Source organism: Psammomys obesus, unplaced genomic scaffold (genome assembly GCF_907164565.1).
Source record: "Psammomys obesus unplaced genomic scaffold, mPsaObe1.curated_primary_1811, whole genome shotgun sequence".
Classification (NCBI taxonomy): Eukaryota; Metazoa; Chordata; class Mammalia; order Rodentia; family Muridae; genus Psammomys; species Psammomys obesus.
Window position 1 is genome coordinate 444,864 of NW_026596079.1, and position 18,347 is coordinate 463,210.

The 18,347-nt window shown below is 47.5% G+C and overlaps 1 protein-coding gene across 8 annotated transcripts; it reads right to left on the reverse strand.

The window, feature by feature from the left end:
* Positions 1–601: 601 nt before the first annotated feature.
* On the reverse strand, positions 602–18,321 carry LOC129690626 (zinc finger protein 7-like). Of its 8 annotated transcripts, none has more exons than XM_055626347.1 (6): positions 10,275–10,316; positions 8,847–8,951; positions 6,848–6,891; positions 6,350–6,476; positions 4,365–4,481; positions 602–3,109 (listed from the first exon to the last, which is right to left on the reverse strand). In XM_055626347.1, exons 3-6 carry the CDS (start codon positions 6,848–6,850, stop codon positions 1,356–1,358), a joined length of 2,001 nt encoding a protein of 666 aa, XP_055482322.1. In that variant the 5' UTR covers positions 6,851–6,891; positions 8,847–8,951; positions 10,275–10,316; the 3' UTR covers positions 602–1,355. The 8 variants fall into 8 exon arrangements, with proteins under 8 accessions (XP_055482322.1, XP_055482323.1, XP_055482329.1 ...); XM_055626348.1 differs by lacking the exon at positions 10,275–10,316 and adding an exon at positions 9,185–9,214; XM_055626354.1 differs by lacking the exons at positions 8,847–8,951; positions 10,275–10,316 and adding an exon at positions 18,129–18,321.
* Positions 18,322–18,347: the final 26 nt, after the last annotated feature.

Sequence of the window (18,347 nt, forward strand, 5' to 3'; positions counted from 1 at the left end):
GGTTGAGAGCCACCATGTGGTTGCTGGGAATTGAACTCAGGACCTCTGGAAGAGCAGATAGTGCTCTTAACTGCTGAGCCATCTCTCCAGCCCTATTAATTACTCTTACAGGGACCTACAATAAAAAAAAAGAATTAAGCAAAAAGCTGGGCAGATAGAAATGAAAAATGTAGTTTGGAGAGGAAAAGAGCATGAGGGAACTCTTTTCTTGATTGCAGTCAATCATGTGATGAAGAGGCAGTAATTGCTAAAGAGATTAGCACTATTAAACAGAAGTCTCTAGTTCTGAAATGGACCAACAGAAAAGATGCTCTTAGGATTAAATCCTACACAAATATGTCTCCAGGTTTTCTTTCTTTCTTGTTTTGTTTTTGTCTCTGCCTCCCAACTGCTGGGATTAAAAACATGCACCTGACTTTTATTTATTTTTTTGACTTTTTAGACACAGTCTAGATGAGTTTCTGCATCTGCCTGAGTTCTGGGATTGCTAGCAGGCCTGGATTTGGTGGCTTCACTTAAGCTGTTGCTTAGGGCTCACAAGGCTTTCCTGATACCTGTTTCTCATCTGTAGGACAGAAACCCACTCTAAGAGTTCAAAGCATAGGCTATGCCTTGACACACACTTTATTTAATGGATAAATGTCAAACATGCCAGAAACAAAACATTTTCATAAGTAGAATATTCTTTAAGAACAAGTTTGAATCTTTTCTAGCATTCTCAAGTTCCTGTTAGCATAAATTACCTCAATAAAGTAAGGCTTCTGGCTTACTCAGTTACATTTGTACACAGAATAATCTGCATGGGCCATGTGTGTGAATACTTGGTCCTCAGTTGGTGGAACTGTTTGGGAATTATTAGGAGGTATAGCCTTGAAGAAGGTGTGTCACAGGATGAGCTTTTAAGATTTTTTAAAATTTTTTGTTTTAATTTTTTTTTATTATGTATACAATGTTCTGCCTGCATGTCAATGTACACCTGCATGTCAGAAGAGGGCACCAGATCTCACTATAGATGGTTGGGAGCCACCATGTGGTTGCTGGGAATTGAACTCATGACCTCTGGAAGAGCAGCTAGTGCTCTTAACCTCTGAGCGATCTCTCCAGCACAAGCTTTTAAGATTTTACAGACTCTTGGCATTTCCAGTTAGTTCTCTCCGCCTAGTAACTGGCTGTCCTAGGATGTGAGCTCTCAGCTACTGCTCTAGCACCATGCCTCCCTGCCTGCCGCCACGCCCCTCACCATGACGCCGTGAATGCTCTCTAAGACTCTAAGCCCCAAACAAACTTTCACAAGTTGCCTTGGGCATGGTGTCATCACAGCAATAGAGAAGTAACTAGGACATCTAGGTAAATGATTATCCCATGTGGGTTTTTTGGTGCTGAGTGAGCCTTGAGCTCCGGTTAAAGGCTTTGCCGCAAGCGTTACATTTGTAAGGCTTCTCTCCCGTGTGAATCCTCTGGTGTATAATCAGGTGTGAACGCCACCTGAATATCTTCTCACAGTCATCACACTGGTGCAATTTTTTCACAGTGTTCACTTTCTTATGGTTCAAGAAGGTGGAACTTTCAATGGTGTTTCCAAATTCACAGTACCACTGGGCCCTAGTGTGTATTCTCTGGTGTTCAATAAGGTACGAGCTCCGGCTGAAGGCCTTTCCACACTCACTGCACTCATAGGGCTTGACTCCAGCGTGAATGATCTGGTGCTGGAAAAGGGTGGAGTTCTGACTGAAGGCTTTCCCACACTCGCTGCACTGGTAGGGCCTCTCGCCAGTGTGCACCCTCTGGTGGATGGTGAGCTGCGTGCTCATGCTGAAGGCTTTCCCACACTGGCTGCACTCATAGGGCTTCTCCCCCTTGTGGATCCGCTGGTGGTAAATGAGGCTGGAGCTCTGGCTGAAGGCCTTCCCACACTCGGAGCACACGTAGGGCTTCTCCCCTGTGTGGATTCGCTGATGCTGAATGAGGTGCGAGCCCTGGACGAAGCCCTTCCCACACTCATCGCATTTGAACGGTTTTTCTCCCGTGTGAGTTCTCTGATGGCGAATCAGTCGCGAGCTACAGCCAAAGGCTTTCGTGCACTTGTTGCATTTGTAAGGTTTCTCTCCGGTATGGGTCAGCCGGTGCTGACTCAGGCGAGAGACCCACCTGAAAGCTTTCCCACACTCCTCGCACTTAAATGGCTTCTCTGCGGTGTTATTTCCCTGGTGAGCAGTAAGGCTTGGGTTCTCTGAAGCTCTTGGCATTTGAGATTTCTCCCCAGCATGCATCCTCTGATGCTGAGCTAGAGTTGAGCTCTGGGTGAAGGCCTTGCCACACTCCTGGCAGAGGTAGGGCCTCTCTCCAGTGTGAGTCCTCTGATGTCTGACCAGCTGTGACTGCTGGCTGAAGGCTTTCCCGCACTCTTGACAACTGTATGGCCTTTCTCCTGTGTGGATTCTCTGATGATGGATGAGGCTTGAGCTCTGACCAAAGGTTTTCCCACACTCCTCACACCTGTAAGGCTTCTCTCCAGTATGAATTCTTTGATGCTGAATAAGTTTTGAGCTCAGACGAAAAGCTTTCCCACAATCAACACATTTGAATGGTTTCTCTCCAGTGTGGATTCTCTGATGCTGACTGAGTTGTGAACACAGCCTGAAGCCCTTCCCACACTCCTCACATTCATAAGGCTTCTTCCCATGGCAGCGACTTGTGTATTTCTCCTGTGAGCAGTCAGATAATGTGTTTTGGCACGCCTGACATCTGTATGGTTTTTCCCGCACACTGATTTCCAGACATGGACCCAGGTTCAAAGGTGATCTAAATACTCTGCCACACACTTCACAGTTCTCTGATGTCCACTTCACACTCTGTTCGTCAGGCTGATAACTCAGATCAGTGGCCTGAAGCTCCTTGCACTCCTGAAGAGTGTCTGCAGAGAAGTTCTTGGGAGCCACAGTCTCATTATTCAAATGGTGCTTCTGGAAAAGTGAGCCACTCACTCTTAGTCCAAGGCTGCTTGGAAAATTCTCTGACAAGACCTTAGAATCCAAATTGTCTCCAAAGCCAGGATTGAGAAGGTCCATGTACTCACAGGTCTGCTTGTGATCAGTTCTAATAGCAGAATCTGAAATAAACACAAAGTAAAAATGTTTCTTACATGTGGGCTCAGAGACCAGAGACAATCAGAGGCTTAGTGGAGTGTCACACCACAACACATCCCAAGTGGAAAGTGTAGCAAGAGGACAGAAAGAGAAATGACCACAGTTTAGTTCAGTGAACAGTGATGATATGTTCATGTCTACAAGGCAGGGTGCCGTGCTTCATGTCCTAAGAGGGTCCACAAGCAGAGTTTCTCCCTAGAGGGCCCTGAGGAAGGAGTATCCTAGAGTATGTGAAGTGAGAGTGCATAGAGCAAACGTGAGGAGAATGTCAGTCAAGAATTCATCAAAGCAGGTCAGAGGCCCCCAAGCATGCTACATGCAAGTGAGGACAAAAGGGGGTCTGACTAAAAAAATAGACTTCCCATGGCTGTCCCCCGAGAAAGGCTTCTCTGAGAAGGACCCAAACTGCAAAGCCACACCTGGCAAGCCTTGCTACAGGCTTTTACTGTCAAATCAGCACAATCTAGGATTACCTGGGAAAGGGGAACATCCACTATAAACTGTCCAGATCAGATTGGCCTGAGCCTGTCCACGAGCTTGTCTTGACTGATGATTTATTATGGAAAGACCTGCCCACTGTGGGCACTTGTGTCTGGACTGTGTAAGGGAGCTAGCTGGACATCGGCCAGAGTGCAAGGCAGTAACAGTGTTCCTCTGCTGTTTGTGCTTCAGTTTCTGGCCTGATCTCCCACAATGATGGCTTATGACCTGGGTATGTAAACTGAAACAAACTCTTTCCATCTTGTTTTTAATCAGAATGTTTTGTCATGTGACACAGTAAGATTAAAACACTAGATCACTGGCCGAGTGGCCATACCCAGTAGCGCGCCCTGACTTCTTCCCTGGGGCAAATTTAAGCAGGGTCTGAGAGCCCAGAACCCCCAAGAGGTCTTCATGAAATCTACTTTCCTTCTAGAATCTCCTAATCTCTATAGGCTGCCTTCCTGTTCTGATCCCACAGGCTGGGTTTCTCTATGACCATTCATTACACGACACTTAGCAGCTGAATTGACAAGTGTTTTGTGTCCTTGCCTTTTTGTGGTATAGTCTTCCTAGAGGTGGCCATATAGCTGGTCATGGTTCTCTCTGGGGCTGGCCTCCCTGCAATGTTCCTGAGCAGCCCAACTGGCGACCAGGACTACCCCAGCCTCCCACTATCTCAAGACCTCACCTCAGCTCCTTCTTATTCAAACCTCTGTGATAGGGCCTGGGCCTCACCTGTCTGGAAGATCCATGGTGCCTCTGTCCCTTCTGCTCCCTGTAGGTCAAGGACCCATGGCTCTTGTCCTTGCTCCAGCCGGGAGATCAGTTCAGGCTTAAAGACCAGGAATCCTGCTGTGTGTGAGATAGAGAAGGAGATGCTAGAAACACGGCCAGGAGTCAGCCACCCTCCTAGTTTCCCGCCACAAAGACAGGAGCTGCTAGATATATGCAGAGCCTATTCCAGAGCTGAAAAGGGGTGAGGCGCTGGGTACATAGCAGCTCCTCCTCTCTAGCTCATTAGACCACACAGGAAGGAACACCCAGACTTCCTCGATCTCTAGGGAACACTGTCATCAGAGAACAGGCTGGATCTACTTGGGGTACAGATGGAATAGGGAAGCGTAAGCCCAAGCCAGCACAACATTCTGCGAAGCCATGGCTTTTTCTTTCCCGGCTCAAAAGACAAGGGTACCCTAGGAGGTGGGGTAGACAAGAAACAAAATTTAACTGGGTGGTGGTGGCACGAGCCTTTAATCTCAGCACTCGAAGGGAGAGGCAGGTGGACCTTTGAGTTCCAGGGCAGCTTAGTCTACAGCTGAGCTCCAGGACAGCAACTGCTACATACAGAAACCCTGTCTTGAAAAAAACAAAACAAAACAAAAGAAACAAAATAGTAATGAAACGAGGGAAGCAGCTTTCAAATTACAAGTGGTGGTCCCAAACTCCCTATATAATAAAAAGAATAAAAACAATGAAAGTGGGAAGAGTCAACAAAGTACTAAGTAAGTGTTAAGTTGTTGGGTGGTTTAACCCTTTGTTAAAATTCTGAGACGTACATTTAATAATGTATTTTAGGACATACTGTTTCGGTAAAATCTAACACAAGATGTACTAAACATCTAAATACCCACAAGTCAGTAAGGCACCCCAACCCGTTAAAAAAAAAATGCTAAAGAGCTGCACAAATGCATGATTTTAGAACCTAACTAACAAGCAAGGATAAAAGACAGGATGCCCAAAATCAAAAAAGCCAGACAAACAGAAAAACAACAGAATCTTAAATTGTTCTGCTTTCTTTATTTTGTTGCTGTTTTCAAAACAGGGTTTCTCTGTGTAGCCCTGGCTATCCTGAACTTGCTCTGTAGACCAGACTGACCTTGAACTCAGACACCGGCCTGACTACAACATGGGAATGTCTTGGGTTGGTGTGGACCTGGGATGGGAAAGGGGGGGTGGGAAGATGGGATGTAGTTGCTTTACCCAGTACCTCTCTCAGTGATAGTCCAGGCCTATGACTGTTCATCTCATCTAGCCTGGCAAAAGGCTTAGTGTCAGGTGAGATGCACAGCAACCAGCATGTATGTAAGACATGCATTCTGTGCGTATGTAAGACATACATACTGCCACAGCGTTGAGACAAAATACAAATTTGTATGTGCTGGAGCAGCCTGCAGGGAGGTAGCAAGAATGGGAGACATCTGATTGCAGGACAGAAGGAAAGGGATGCAGGTATCACAGACACTCTGGTTCTAAAACAGTTTTTTTTTGGAGATTCCTCAAGCTAAGAAGATCTTTTTCCTTTGTTGTTGTTTTGTTTAAACTTTTTTTCTTTTTCTCCAAAACAGGGTTTCTCTGTGTAGTCTTGGCTGTCCTGGACTCACTTTGTAGGCCAGGCTACCTGCAAATTCACAGAGATCCAACTGCCTCTGCCTCTTAGAGCACTGGGGATTACGGGCATGTGCCACTGTACCAGGCTTGTTGTTTAAGCTATTTCAAATATGGTGCTACTTCTCACATAATAGCCTGAGGAGAAACAGGTTTTGCTAGTTCCCAGAAGTCCACTAACCTAGAAAGGACTAGGTTGGGTAACATGTGTAAAGCATGGAGCTAGCCCGACACTCAGATTCAAGGTTTAACCCCTAAAGCCCAGGCAGCTGGCACCCACATCCCCTGTGGTTGACAAGTGTTGGACGGATGAGGATCCCCAGGTGTAGCCTCACCTAGTCCAGCCACACTGCTGTGGTTCTCCAGCATCACCTCCCTGTAGAGGGCCCTCTGACCAGAATTCAGACATTGCCACTCCTCTCGAGAGAAGTGCACAGCCACATCGCCAAACGTCACCGCCTCCTGAAAGGACACACACTAGTACCCCAGATATTCATAGGTGCCAGTTCCACTCTGGCACTACAACATGGTATATCTCAAGCAGGTGACCCAAGGGCTTGGGCTAGAATCACAAGGATCCTTCTGGCTCTTAGGAGAAAAGGAGGAACTTAGTCCACAGGAGTGACCTTATGCTCCTGCTCACTGAACAGGTGCAGCTAAGCTCTGGTCTGTGGAGATGTTTATTCACAGCCTCAGGGACTGAACCTGGCAAGAGTTCAGTGAGAGCCAAAGCTAGACATGTGCTCAGGCCCAGTAGAACGGGTAGATCCCTAAAGTAGGAAGTGGAGGCTGGACAGGACAAGAGAGGGAATGGAGGCAGCCAGGCTTCCTACCATGAGATTTGGAGGGTGTGGTCCACTTGTCTTGACTCAGACACCTGTGAGGAATTATGAAAAGATCAGATTTCAGGGTGGAGGAAGCGCCCCAATTCCCAGTATGATCACAGGGCCTTTGTATCCCCTGCTTCTTTACCACCAATGCCAGACATAGAGACACCAGGCTGGGCAAACACAGCCTGACATCAGAGTATCAGCCCCTGAACCTTCTTGTCTGTGTGGGGGTGAGGGGTTGAATCACTTCACAGACACACTAAGAATGGCTGCTGCAGGGCAGTGGTGCGGTGGTGGTACATTACCTTTAGTCTCAGCACCTGGAGGCAGAGGCAGGGGGTCTCTGAGTTCAAAGCCAGCCTGGCCCACAGAATGAGTTCCAGGACGGTTAGGGCTACTCAGAGAAACCCTGCCTGGAAAAACCATAAAAAAATTAATTAATTAAAAAATAAATGGCTACCATGGGCTACACATTCAACTAAACAATGAGGGAGGCAACAGTGACAACAGCCTTCGTGGGACATCGAGTAGAAAAGACAATAACCACACATAAAATCACAATCGTGGCAGTGCTGGTGGTCAGGGAACTAGTCAAGTGTTTCAATGAAAAACTCTGGTAATGTCTAAAAGGATGTCTTCCCCCAGGGCCTAAGCCAGGGTAACAGTGGTAGGGAGAGCACTCCAGGACCAGGAAAATGGGGCAACGTGAGCCAGCGTGTGAACCGAAGGAAGCAAGAGAAGTAGAGTCAGCTGGAGGAGACGGGGGCCAGAAGGGGCGTCTTCAGAGGAAAAACAGAATCCCTGTTCTCAAGTACTAGGCTACAGCTGCCCTAAGGCACAAGGACGGCTACACTACGGATTTCAGAAGTCCACTTCTGCTAAATCAAAGTCCTTAGGCCCCACCTAGACACTCCCCCAGCCCCACCCCCTCCCACCGCCGCGAGGTCAGAATGGGAAGGAGGAAGCCGGCTTCCTAGGGAGCTTTTAGCCCAGCTCTCTGGCCATTGGCTAACCCAAGTAGCAGTGGACACTAGAAAAGGGGGCCCCTCTCAGACCCCAGCATTTGGACAGCCAATGGGAAATCGCGGTCCCAACCACGGAAGGGCGAATCCCGAGGTGCCATCTGGGTCCACAACTATGACAACACTTTCAGCCCCCGTCACCGACTCCAGGGCCTTTCCAGGTGCAGAAACTGGGGATAAAGATGGTCCCTGGAAGTGATCACTCAGGAAGAACTAGGGAGACCGCAGCCAGGCCCGGACCTGGAGGGAAGCAGCCTTACTCAGGCCCAACACTGGAGCTCGGGAGCAGGCTAGGAGGAGCTGTGGTTCTCAGACTATTCGCCTCGAATCCGCTGGGACCAAGTCCCCCGCCAGGCACTCACAACAGCACGGAGCCGCCCGCGCCTTCCATCTCTTCTAGGGGAGAGGCGGGCACCCCTTGCCCTGACAACAAGAAAAGCAACTGCGCCGACTCACCCAGCCTGGGCGCGTCAGGGACTCGCCAACGAGCGAGCCACCGGAAACGGCTTCGCACGCCCACCCCTCTGCGTCCCACCCGGCCGACTTCCGCCCGTCCAGATCCGCTCGCAGGCCAGAGCATCCTAAGGTTCCCCAGCCCCGCCCCCCGGGGTCTAAGAGGCAGGGCCAGGCGTGTAGAGCCCGGAACTGGGAGCCCCGAGCGGGGAAGAGTAGCTGATTGTGCAGGAAAGGAGGAGGAGTGGGTGGGAGGCGGGGCCGGGGGCGGGGCCCGGTCAGGTCGGGGCGGAGCGTGGGAGCGGAGGCGGAGCCCACAGTGGAAGCTTCAGCTAGCAAGGGGCCGCTTTGCGGAGCTGCGTGGGTGGAAATCCTACCAGCAGACTGGAAGAGCTGACCCTCGGGGGAGGCCAGCGCCTCTCGAATCAGGAGTTTAGGGTACTGTTTTTTTCAGGCTGACTCTGTCAGGCTATGTAGCCCAGCTAGCTTTTCCATATCAAGAAAGGATGAAACACCAGATGCTTTACCTTCCGGTAGCTTAGAGGATTTAGGGGTGGCACAGGTCGGGGAAGCAGGAGGCTGGGCTGCGGTTCTTCGTAGCTGTTGGACCAGACGCACTAGGACCTGAGAGGCTGTGGAGGGAGAACGTCAGTGGAGGTCTCCTGCCCATCTGGACGTCAGGGGCGCTTGTCACCGCGCTCCAAACCCTCCTCAGCCTCTTGCAAAAAAGGAGCTAGGTGCGCTGTGTGTCTGGAGCCCCCAGACCAATACTTTGAGACTCAGATACTCTCAGACAGAGCTCACAAACTGGATCTGAAGATACACACAAATGCCAAGACTAAAATGTGAAAAGTTAGAGTCTTACCTCAATTAATATATCTTTGGAGCTGGAGAGATGCCTCAGAGGTTAAGAGCACTGGCTCCCTGTCCTTCCAGAGGATCCCGGTTCAGTTACCAGCACCCACATGGCAGCTCACAACGGTTTGTAATTTCAGTTCAGGGAATCTAACACCGTTACACTAATGCTCATAAAATAAAATAAAATTAAAAAAATACATCTTCAACAGTGACAAAAAGCCTGGCCAGCCCAATGGGAGATGTTAACTCCCAAAGCCTGCATTCATGGAACCCAGATAGCTGATGGCCTATGTAACACCCTTCCTTAGTCTATCTCTTCTGTCTCTGCCTCTGCCCCTGGGCCGGACTTTAAGATATAAATCAGGCTTAGCCAGGGGCTGGTGATGTGCACACCTTTAATCTTAGCACTCCGGAAGCAGAGGCAGGCAGATCTCTTGAGTTCAAGCCCAGCCTGGTCTACAAAGCCAGTTCCAGTACTAGGTAGGGAGACCTGTCTCAAAAAAAAAAAAAAAAAAAAAGGAAAAACACAGTAAGCAAAAACTATGTTCTAGTAACTAATTCTAATCACTAGAACTCACTATGTAGTCAATCCTCCTGCCTCTGCCCCCCCCCCAGTGCTAAAATCTCAGGGGTGCACCACCACCCCAGCACCTCCCTCGGTCTTCAGTTAGATAGCTACAGGAGATTAAATTTTGGTATTCAGGCAGCAAAAGGAACAAGGATGCACTTATGATGAGAAAAATCTGGCCCAGCTCCCAGTCTCACTACCTTCCCAAAATCCTTTCTTTTACCAAAAATTTCTTTAGGTCCCTGAACCCTAAAGATAAGGTTTGTTGTTGTTGCTGCTGTCTTTACCTTTCTTTATTTTTTTTTAGAATTGTTTATTTATTTTATGTACGTGAGTGCTCTATCTGCATGTACACCTGCATGCCAGAAGAGGGCATCAGAGCCCTAATATAGAAGGCTGTGAACCACCACACCTGATGTGGTTGCTTGGAACTGAACTCTGGACTTCTGGAAGAGCAGACAGTGTTCTTAACCGCTGGGCATCTCTCCAGCCCTTAAAGACAGAGGGTAGAATTTTGAGGAGAAAGCACCTCTTAACTTCTCAAGAATGCCAGCTCCTGGGTAAAGCTGATTTCTTCCTGCCAACTCTCCTTGCCCAAACATTGCTCTTCAACTGTAGGAGAGCCTCGGCCTTTAAATCCTAGTAACAGGGAGAAATAAACAAAAGGACTGAGAGGCTGGCAAAACGAAGAGAAGGATGGCATTACTGGTAATTAAGAAATAAGCGTTTCGAGGAGGATAGAGGGCCTGTTGTAAGAGTCCTGCTGAGAGGGTGTGAGCTGAAAGGAAGAACCTCAGATCTTGGAAGCAGCACTGAGGGAGCTTTAGCAGTAGCTGGAGGCTACCAGGAAGAAGAGAAGGGCAGGTGTGTGGGCGTCGTGCCTCTGTGTGCGTGCCATGTGTCCATGGGTGTGCATGTGTGTGGTGAGGGTGTGCACTGTGTGTGTGCTGTGTGTGCGCGCCATGTGTGGTGTGTGTGTGTGTGCTGTATCGGTGTGCAGTGTATGTGCACAGTGTGTTTGTGTGTGGTGCATGTTTATGTGTGCATGTGTGTCTGCCCTGTGTGTGTGTGTGTTTGTGTGTGTTTTGTGCAATTTTGGGCTTTGGTCACCCTCAACCTGAAGGCTTTTGGAACCCCTGATCATTATACTGTGTCCAAAGTGAATGAAAAGGAAGGAAGGAAGGAAGGAAGGAAGGAAGGAAGGAAGGAAGGAAGGAAGGAAGGAAAGTCGAGACATGACTGTTCCTAGGTCTGATGGAGGAGGAAGGTTTACTGTAGATAAAAGGGAGACAGTCAGCGGCAGGGACATCTGGGGGGCATCCTGAGTGAGCATGACTCGGAGCCATGTGAGGACGGGAGAGATGATGGGGGAGCCAGACCAAGAGGCCAGGAGGGTAAAGAAAGTTGACCAGGTAGCTAAAATGGCTGGATTATACAGACTTCTGTTTCAGAGACACTTTGTTATGTGTATACCTCCTGTCTTTCACTTACGTGTATATGTACCTGTATATACTTACATGTAGCTATGGGTGCCAGGAGAGAGTGTAGGAACCCCCAGACCTGGAGTTACAGACACCTGATGTGAGTGCCTGATGTGAGACACCTGATGTGAGACACCTGATGTGAGTGCCAGGAACCGACCTGTGGTCATCTGGATGAACAGTAAGCACTGTGAGCCACTCAGTCATCTCTCACCACATTCTTTGCTTTATCTTCTATTATCAATAGCCTGTTGTGAAGCCCCTGTTCTTTCTGAACAGTAAATAGAATTTCTTACAAAGGAATTGTTTGGGGTTTTTTCGTTTGTTTGTTTGTTTGATTGTTTGTTTTGGTTTGGTTTTTTTTTTCAAGACGGGGTTTCTCTGTGTAGCCTTGGCTGTCCTAGACCCGATTTGGAGACGAGGCCAGCCTCAAACTCACAGAGATCCGCCTGCCTCTGCCTCCCTGAGTGCTGGGGTTACGGGCATGTGCTACCACGCCTGGCTCCGAAGTTATGTTTTAATTGTGATCCTTTTGGCTTTGCACTCATCAAGACTGGGAATGATTGTGTTTGGTCACAGACTTTATGCAGCTTGGCAATAAGTCAGCAGCGTGTATGGATAAGTTCCCAGTTGCCTTGTACACAGCAGAACACTGATTCAGAGCGATCTGAGCTTCTGCCTCTCAGTGCAGTTTCTAAGAGCCCAACTATCTTTATTTACTGTTACAGTTTTAGAGTTTGAATTGATTGACAGGATCAAGTAAAAAGAAGACTAAAAAGTATCCACTGTTTTTATAACCATAACCTCAAGTCAACTGCTGCTGCTTCACCAAAATACCACACACACAGTTGGTAAGAAAAAAATAAGTATTTGACGTTTTGTTCAAAATTAAGGAGAGAGAGAAAAAAAATTGTTTCTCCCCATCTTGATTGTACCAGTATTACAATCTATAGAAAAGATTGATAAAAGACAGAAAAGCAGCTGGGCAGTGTGATGCATGTCTTTAGACCCAGCACTCAGGAGACTGAGGCAGGATCTCTGTGTTCAAGGCCAGCCTGGTCTACAGAGCAGAATTCCAGAACAGTCCAGGCTACACAGAGAAACCTTGGATGGGGAAAAAAAAAAAGTGAAACAAAACAAAAAGCTAGAAAAGCAGCTTATATAGATTTACCTGTAAGTCGCCAGGATCTCGCCCTGGGTGACTGCTCCTTCTCCAGCAATTAGGGCTTCAAGTTAGCCCCACCCAACATGAGATTCCCTGGAGAAATTTTAATTTTTTAAAAAGATTAATGAACAGGAAACAGGACAAAGAGCCTACCACAGAGGGCCTCTGAAGCACTCTACCCAGCAGGTATCAAAGCAATGCTGAGACTCATAACCAAACTTTGGGCAGAGTGCAGGGAATCTTATGAAAGAAAGGGGAGATAGAAAGACCTGGAGGGGACAGGAGCCCCACAAGGAGAGCAACAGAACCAAAAATATCTGGGCCCAGGGGTCTTTTCTGAGACTGATACTCCAACCAAGGGCCATTCATGGAGATAACCTAAAGCCCCTACTCAGATGTAGCCCATGGCAGCTCAGTATCCAAGTGAGTACCTTAGTAAGGGGAACAGGGACTGTCTATAACATGAACTCAGTGGCTGGCTCTTTTGTCAACACCCCTTGAGGGGGGGAGCAGCCTTGCCAGGCCACAGAGGAAGACAATGAAGCCAGTCCTGATAAGACCTTATAGGCTAGGGTCAGATGGAAGGGGAGGAGGACCTCCTCTATCAGTGGACTTGAACAGGAGCATGGGAGGAGATGAGAGAGAGAGAGATGGGGTTGGGAGGAAATGAGGGAAAGGGCTACATCTGGTATACAAAGTGAATAAACTATAATTAATATAAAAAATAAAAATAAAAAAGAGTTATGTATTTATTATTTATACAGTATTCTGCCTGCACATGTGCCAGAAGAGGGCACCAGCTCTCACTGTAGGTGGTTAGGAGCCGCCACCATGTCCTTGCTGGGACTTGAGCTCAGGACCCTTAGGACAGTCAGGGCTCTTAACCCAAGAGATCTGGAGTGGTGTGATAGGCTGATATCAAGTTTCCAGAAGTATGCCTCTGTCTGGGAGAATATGAGCCAAATGTCAGTACAAGCCAAAGTCAGAAGGCATGCAATTAGTTTCAGGTAACCTTACTTTAATTACTTTTGGCCGAATAAGACACAAATGACTTTGTATGCTTGATTTATGAGGGGTGGAAGTTGAGATAGGGTCTTTTCGTTGTTGTTGTTGTTTTTTTTTTTTTTTTTTAAGACAGGGTTTCTCTTATAGTTCTGACTGTCCTGGACTTGATTTATACACCAGGCTGGCTTCAAACTCAGAGACCTGCTTGCCTCTGCCTCCTGGGTGCTGGGATCAAAGGTGTGTACCACTGCACCTGGCTGAGATAGGATCCTACTCTGTTGTTGGACTGGAACTCACTAGATAGCCAAGGCTGGCCTTTAAACTTGCAGAGTCCTCTTGTTTGAGCTATACAAGGCTAAGGCTATAGGCGTGAGCTACCATGTGTAGTTTTTAAGATAAGAATGAGGTGCATGAGATAGGGAAAAGCACTTAAAAACAGAGCTTTAGTTTGATCCCTAGAACCTACATAGTGCAAGGACTTAACTGACTCCTGAGTGATTCTCAGGTCTCAAAACTTGCACTCTTGTCCACTTAAAGTGGAAGGAGAAAATGATCTCCTGAAAACTGTCCTCTGACTTCTACACACAAACTGTAGCATGAGAGCTATGGTACACACCTCTCTCTCCGACACACCAAAAAAAATAAAATAAAAATTTTAATGTCATTTAAACATTAAAGATAGGGCTGTTAAGCTGGGTGTGGTGGCACACTCCTGTAATCTCAGCACAGGAGGCAGAGGCAGGCAGATCTCTGTGAATTCGAGGCCAGCCTGGTCTACAAAGCAAGTCCAGGACAGTCAAGGCTACACAAAGAAACCGTGTCTGGAAAAAAAAAAAATCAAACCAAACCAAAGCAAAGATAGGGCTGTTGTTAACAGAGAAAAGATTTCAGGATGTGTCAGTCTGAAGCAAGTCGGAGTTTATTAAGAAAAGATTTTGGGGATTTGGAGCGATGGCTCAGCAGTTAGGAGCAGGTACTGCTCTTACAGAGGGCCCACGTTCAGTTCCCAGCACCCAGGTAGGTTAATTTCAGATCCCCAGCACCCATGTCAAAACCAGGCCTTGCCAAGGGTGTCTGTAAGCCCAGGACTAGAAGGCAGAGATGGTCTCTAGATGATCTCATGGGCTTACTGGTCAACCAGTCTTATAGACACCTGAAACTGCCTATAACTCAAGCTCCAGGGGATTCGAGGCTCTCTTCTGGACTCTGCACATGACTCTGCTCATACGTACAGAGGACTAAACATGTTTATTTTATTTAAAAATAAAATAAATATTTAAATAAAGGTTTGGGGCCTGGAAGATGTCTAATAAAAAAAAAAAAAAACTACCTTGCTTTCTGTTTCTGTGATAAAACACTGACAAAAAGCAACTTAGGGAAGAAAGAGTAATTTTGTTTACAAGCTACAGCCCATCATTGAAGAACGCTAAGGCAGGCAACTGGAGTCTGAAACTGAAGCAAAACCCATGGAGGAATACTGTTTACTGGTCTGCTTTCCATTATAACAGGGCCCCAGACCTTAGTAGGCCCTAAGACCTTAGCACAACTGACTCCATGATGAAAAGGCCAGCAAGACTGTAAAACTGAGCACGTAGGCAGCACCACCTCCCAAAACTAAAACAAAAACTTTGGTGCCAGGGTTTCCACAGGCTATTCTTATCCTAGCATAGAAATTTCTAGAGAGATTTTAATTCTTTAGTATCTCTCTCATAGTGTTAGAAACCAGGAGGTCACCAGTGTCAGAAACAGCTCTGCCATGGTATTTTCCCAAAGGCTACAAGGAGTAAGCATCAGTGTTCTGACTTTAAAATGAAGGGCCTGGGACTCCTTCAGAGTCAAAACAAGCAACAGTAGCAGCAGCCCCATTTCCGGGGGACTCTGGGACTTTGCAGCTCTCCTCGGTGGTGCTAAACTGCCACAATGTGTCTGAGCCGGTGCCTCAGCATCCTAGCAACACATGACCTGAACTGATCCTGCCACCCTGTGAGCCTAGCAACAGGTGGCCTGTCAATCATGCCAAGCTTGCTTCGCTGTCTGGAGAAGAAACAGTCTGCACCCTTTGTACTCATTACAGACCAAATCATCGGAAATGCAGTAAAGTCCCCTGAACAGCTAAGGTAGTAACAATGCTAAACAGAGCCATCAATGACTACATTGCCGTTTGGGGACAGCCTGGCTGCTTGGGACTTGGTAATCCACCAGTCAGGAGGAATGCCTGTAGCTACCAACACAGGCATTTGCAAAGGGAAAACGAGAAAGTCGGACATGCTACGGTCTTCCAACTAGGATGATACATTTCTTTTTAGTCTTTATTCAGACACTCTTCATGTGTAATGGGTTCCCACTTGCACAAGTGCAAAACCAACACAACCGCAGCCAAGATATATCAGAATGAAGATTTGGGTGTGGTGGCCCATGCCTCTAATTCCCGCACATGCACACGGGAGGCAAAGGCAGGTGGACCTCTGTGAGTCTGAGACCAGCCTGCTCTACATTGTGAGTTATTAGCCAGCCAGGGCTACACAAAGTCTCAAAAGTAGTAATTAAGCAGCCATCTTTTCAGCCCCAGTTTGCATAAATTCTACCTGGAAAAACATGAAAAGGAAAGGGCACTTATTGATACTATGTTGTGTCAACATAGTAGTTTTTCCCTAAAAGGTGCCTGCTTGACTTAACAGTGAACACAGGCCCTGTTGAAAGGCTGGTGGCCCAGCAGTGAAACACTGTCACCAGCCCGAGCCCCACACTTACAATGGCCTTTTCTATTCATTTCTGTTTATTTACAGGTGCTGCTTGCTAGAAGCAGGTCAAGCTCTGTTCCAGTGACCACATGCTTTCAGCCACCAACAACTAAGTGAATACATACTCCCAAATGTGCAGGAGTGCTGGGGTAGGAGGGGCGGGAGATATCAGACATCTGGAGGACATCTAACACTTGGAAGATATACGATATAAGCTATAATATAATGTCATCATAATGATGGAAAGCGTCCACTGGTTCCTTGAGAGATCCTACCAAATTAGGATAGAAAAAATGGTGGTATTGGACTGGAGAGATGGCTCAGAGGTTTGTTCTTGCAGAGGTCCTGAGTTCAATTCCCAGCAACCACATTAGTGGCTCATAACCATCTACATTGAGATCTGGTGCCCTCTGCTGGTGGCATACATGCAGGCCGAATGTTATATACATAATAAATCTTTAAAAAAAAAAAGAAAGAAAGAAAGAAACAAAGAAAAAGAAAAAAGGTGGTACCCGGGTTCCTGAAAACTCTCCTTTCACAAAGAACTAGGACATAGCTGGTATGGTCCTACTTGTGTGATCACAGTACTTAAGGAGGCCAAGGCAGGACTGAGCATTCCACACCAGTCTGGGCTATTCAGTAAAACTGTCTCAAAACAAAACTCTTGAGATGTCAATGACAGCATTCATACCACAATCCATATAACCCACCCCCAGTCAAAGCCTGAGGTCAGCCTTCCAGCGCAGGCCTGTAATCCTAGCAATGGGCAAGAGGCTGAAGTGGGAAGATGGCCACAAATTCAAGGCCAGCCTGAGGGAGTGAATTCTGGGAAAACATGGGGTAGACAGTGAAAGCCTGTCTTTAAAAGGCAGCGGCTGTTGTGGGAACCCTTCCGGAATAAGCACTCTGACACCAATGAGAATGGAAGACAGATGTCACATATTGAGTGAAGACAGGACATTTCCTGAAAGACTTCCACCCTGGGCCCATTTTGAAGACTCACTTAAATCTCTAAAGCCACAACGTGGGGCAGGTAAGCAGGTTTTTAAGGACAACGGCCCATCATTTCGGCCATATTCTGTTTCAGGTAGCAATTAGGCAGTACAAGCAGCGCTTTAAGTAAACCACTCAATAAATCAACACATCACTATCTAACAATTGGTCTCTTCCGCTTCGCACAAAGATTCAGGCCTTCGATCTGCCCTGAGAGAAGGGGATACACGCCAACTCTCTGTTCATGACCATCAAATAAAATACACTGCCAGTTTTGGAAACTGTTCGGTCACTTGCCAGCAGTACTGAGAAAGAAGGAAAAAAAAAAAAAAAAAACCAACAAAAAACCTGCACGTTCAGAAACAGAATCAAAGGAAGCTTTGTAGCCGGGAGGCTACTCAGGAGACCCAGGAAGAAGAACCGTATAAATTCAAGGCTAGCCAGGGCTACATAATGTCCATTTGAAACAGAGGCCTAGTTTCTATTTGGCTTAAACGCCCACAGGTACAATTGAGATTACATCATGACGGATTTTTCCAACAATTTCCACATCTTTTAAAAACATTACACTGTGGCAATAAATTTGGGGGCTGGAGAGGATAGCTCAGCAGTGAAGAATACTCGCTGTCCAATCTGCTCAGGCTTGCGAGCAGGGTGTGCGAATTATTTCGGATGAAAGATAGTCTTTAGTTTCAAACAGTATTTCTTTGTCCTGGCCGACTCTATCTCTTTTTTTTTTTTTTTGAGCCGGAGTTTCTCTACATAGCTCTGGCTGTCCTGGCTCACTCTGACACCAGACTGGTCTCGAACTCAGAGATTCTCCTGCTTCTACCTCTCACGTGCTGGAATTAAGCCGGCTGGTTCGGCTTTCTTGAGACAGGTTCTTGCAGTATGTTTCACGCTGGCCCGGGAATTCGCTTCCTCTGGCCTCAGTTTCCCAAACGCTGGGATCACAGGCATGCCACAAACACCCTCGCCGGGGAGTTAAGTTACTTAACCTGTGCTTTACTTGCGATTTAGTTAGGACAGGGAGGAAATAGCAGCGCGGCGCAGATCTCATCTGGAGGAGACAGAGCGCGGATTCCGCTAGCATTGGCAGCAGCGCGGTGAGCATCCCGGGGCCCCGCCCAGCCCGGGCGAAGGGGCGCGGGTCCCTGAGACCCTAAAGCAGCTCCGGAAGTGCGCGGCGACCGGAGCCGCGCGTGCGCAGCGTGGCT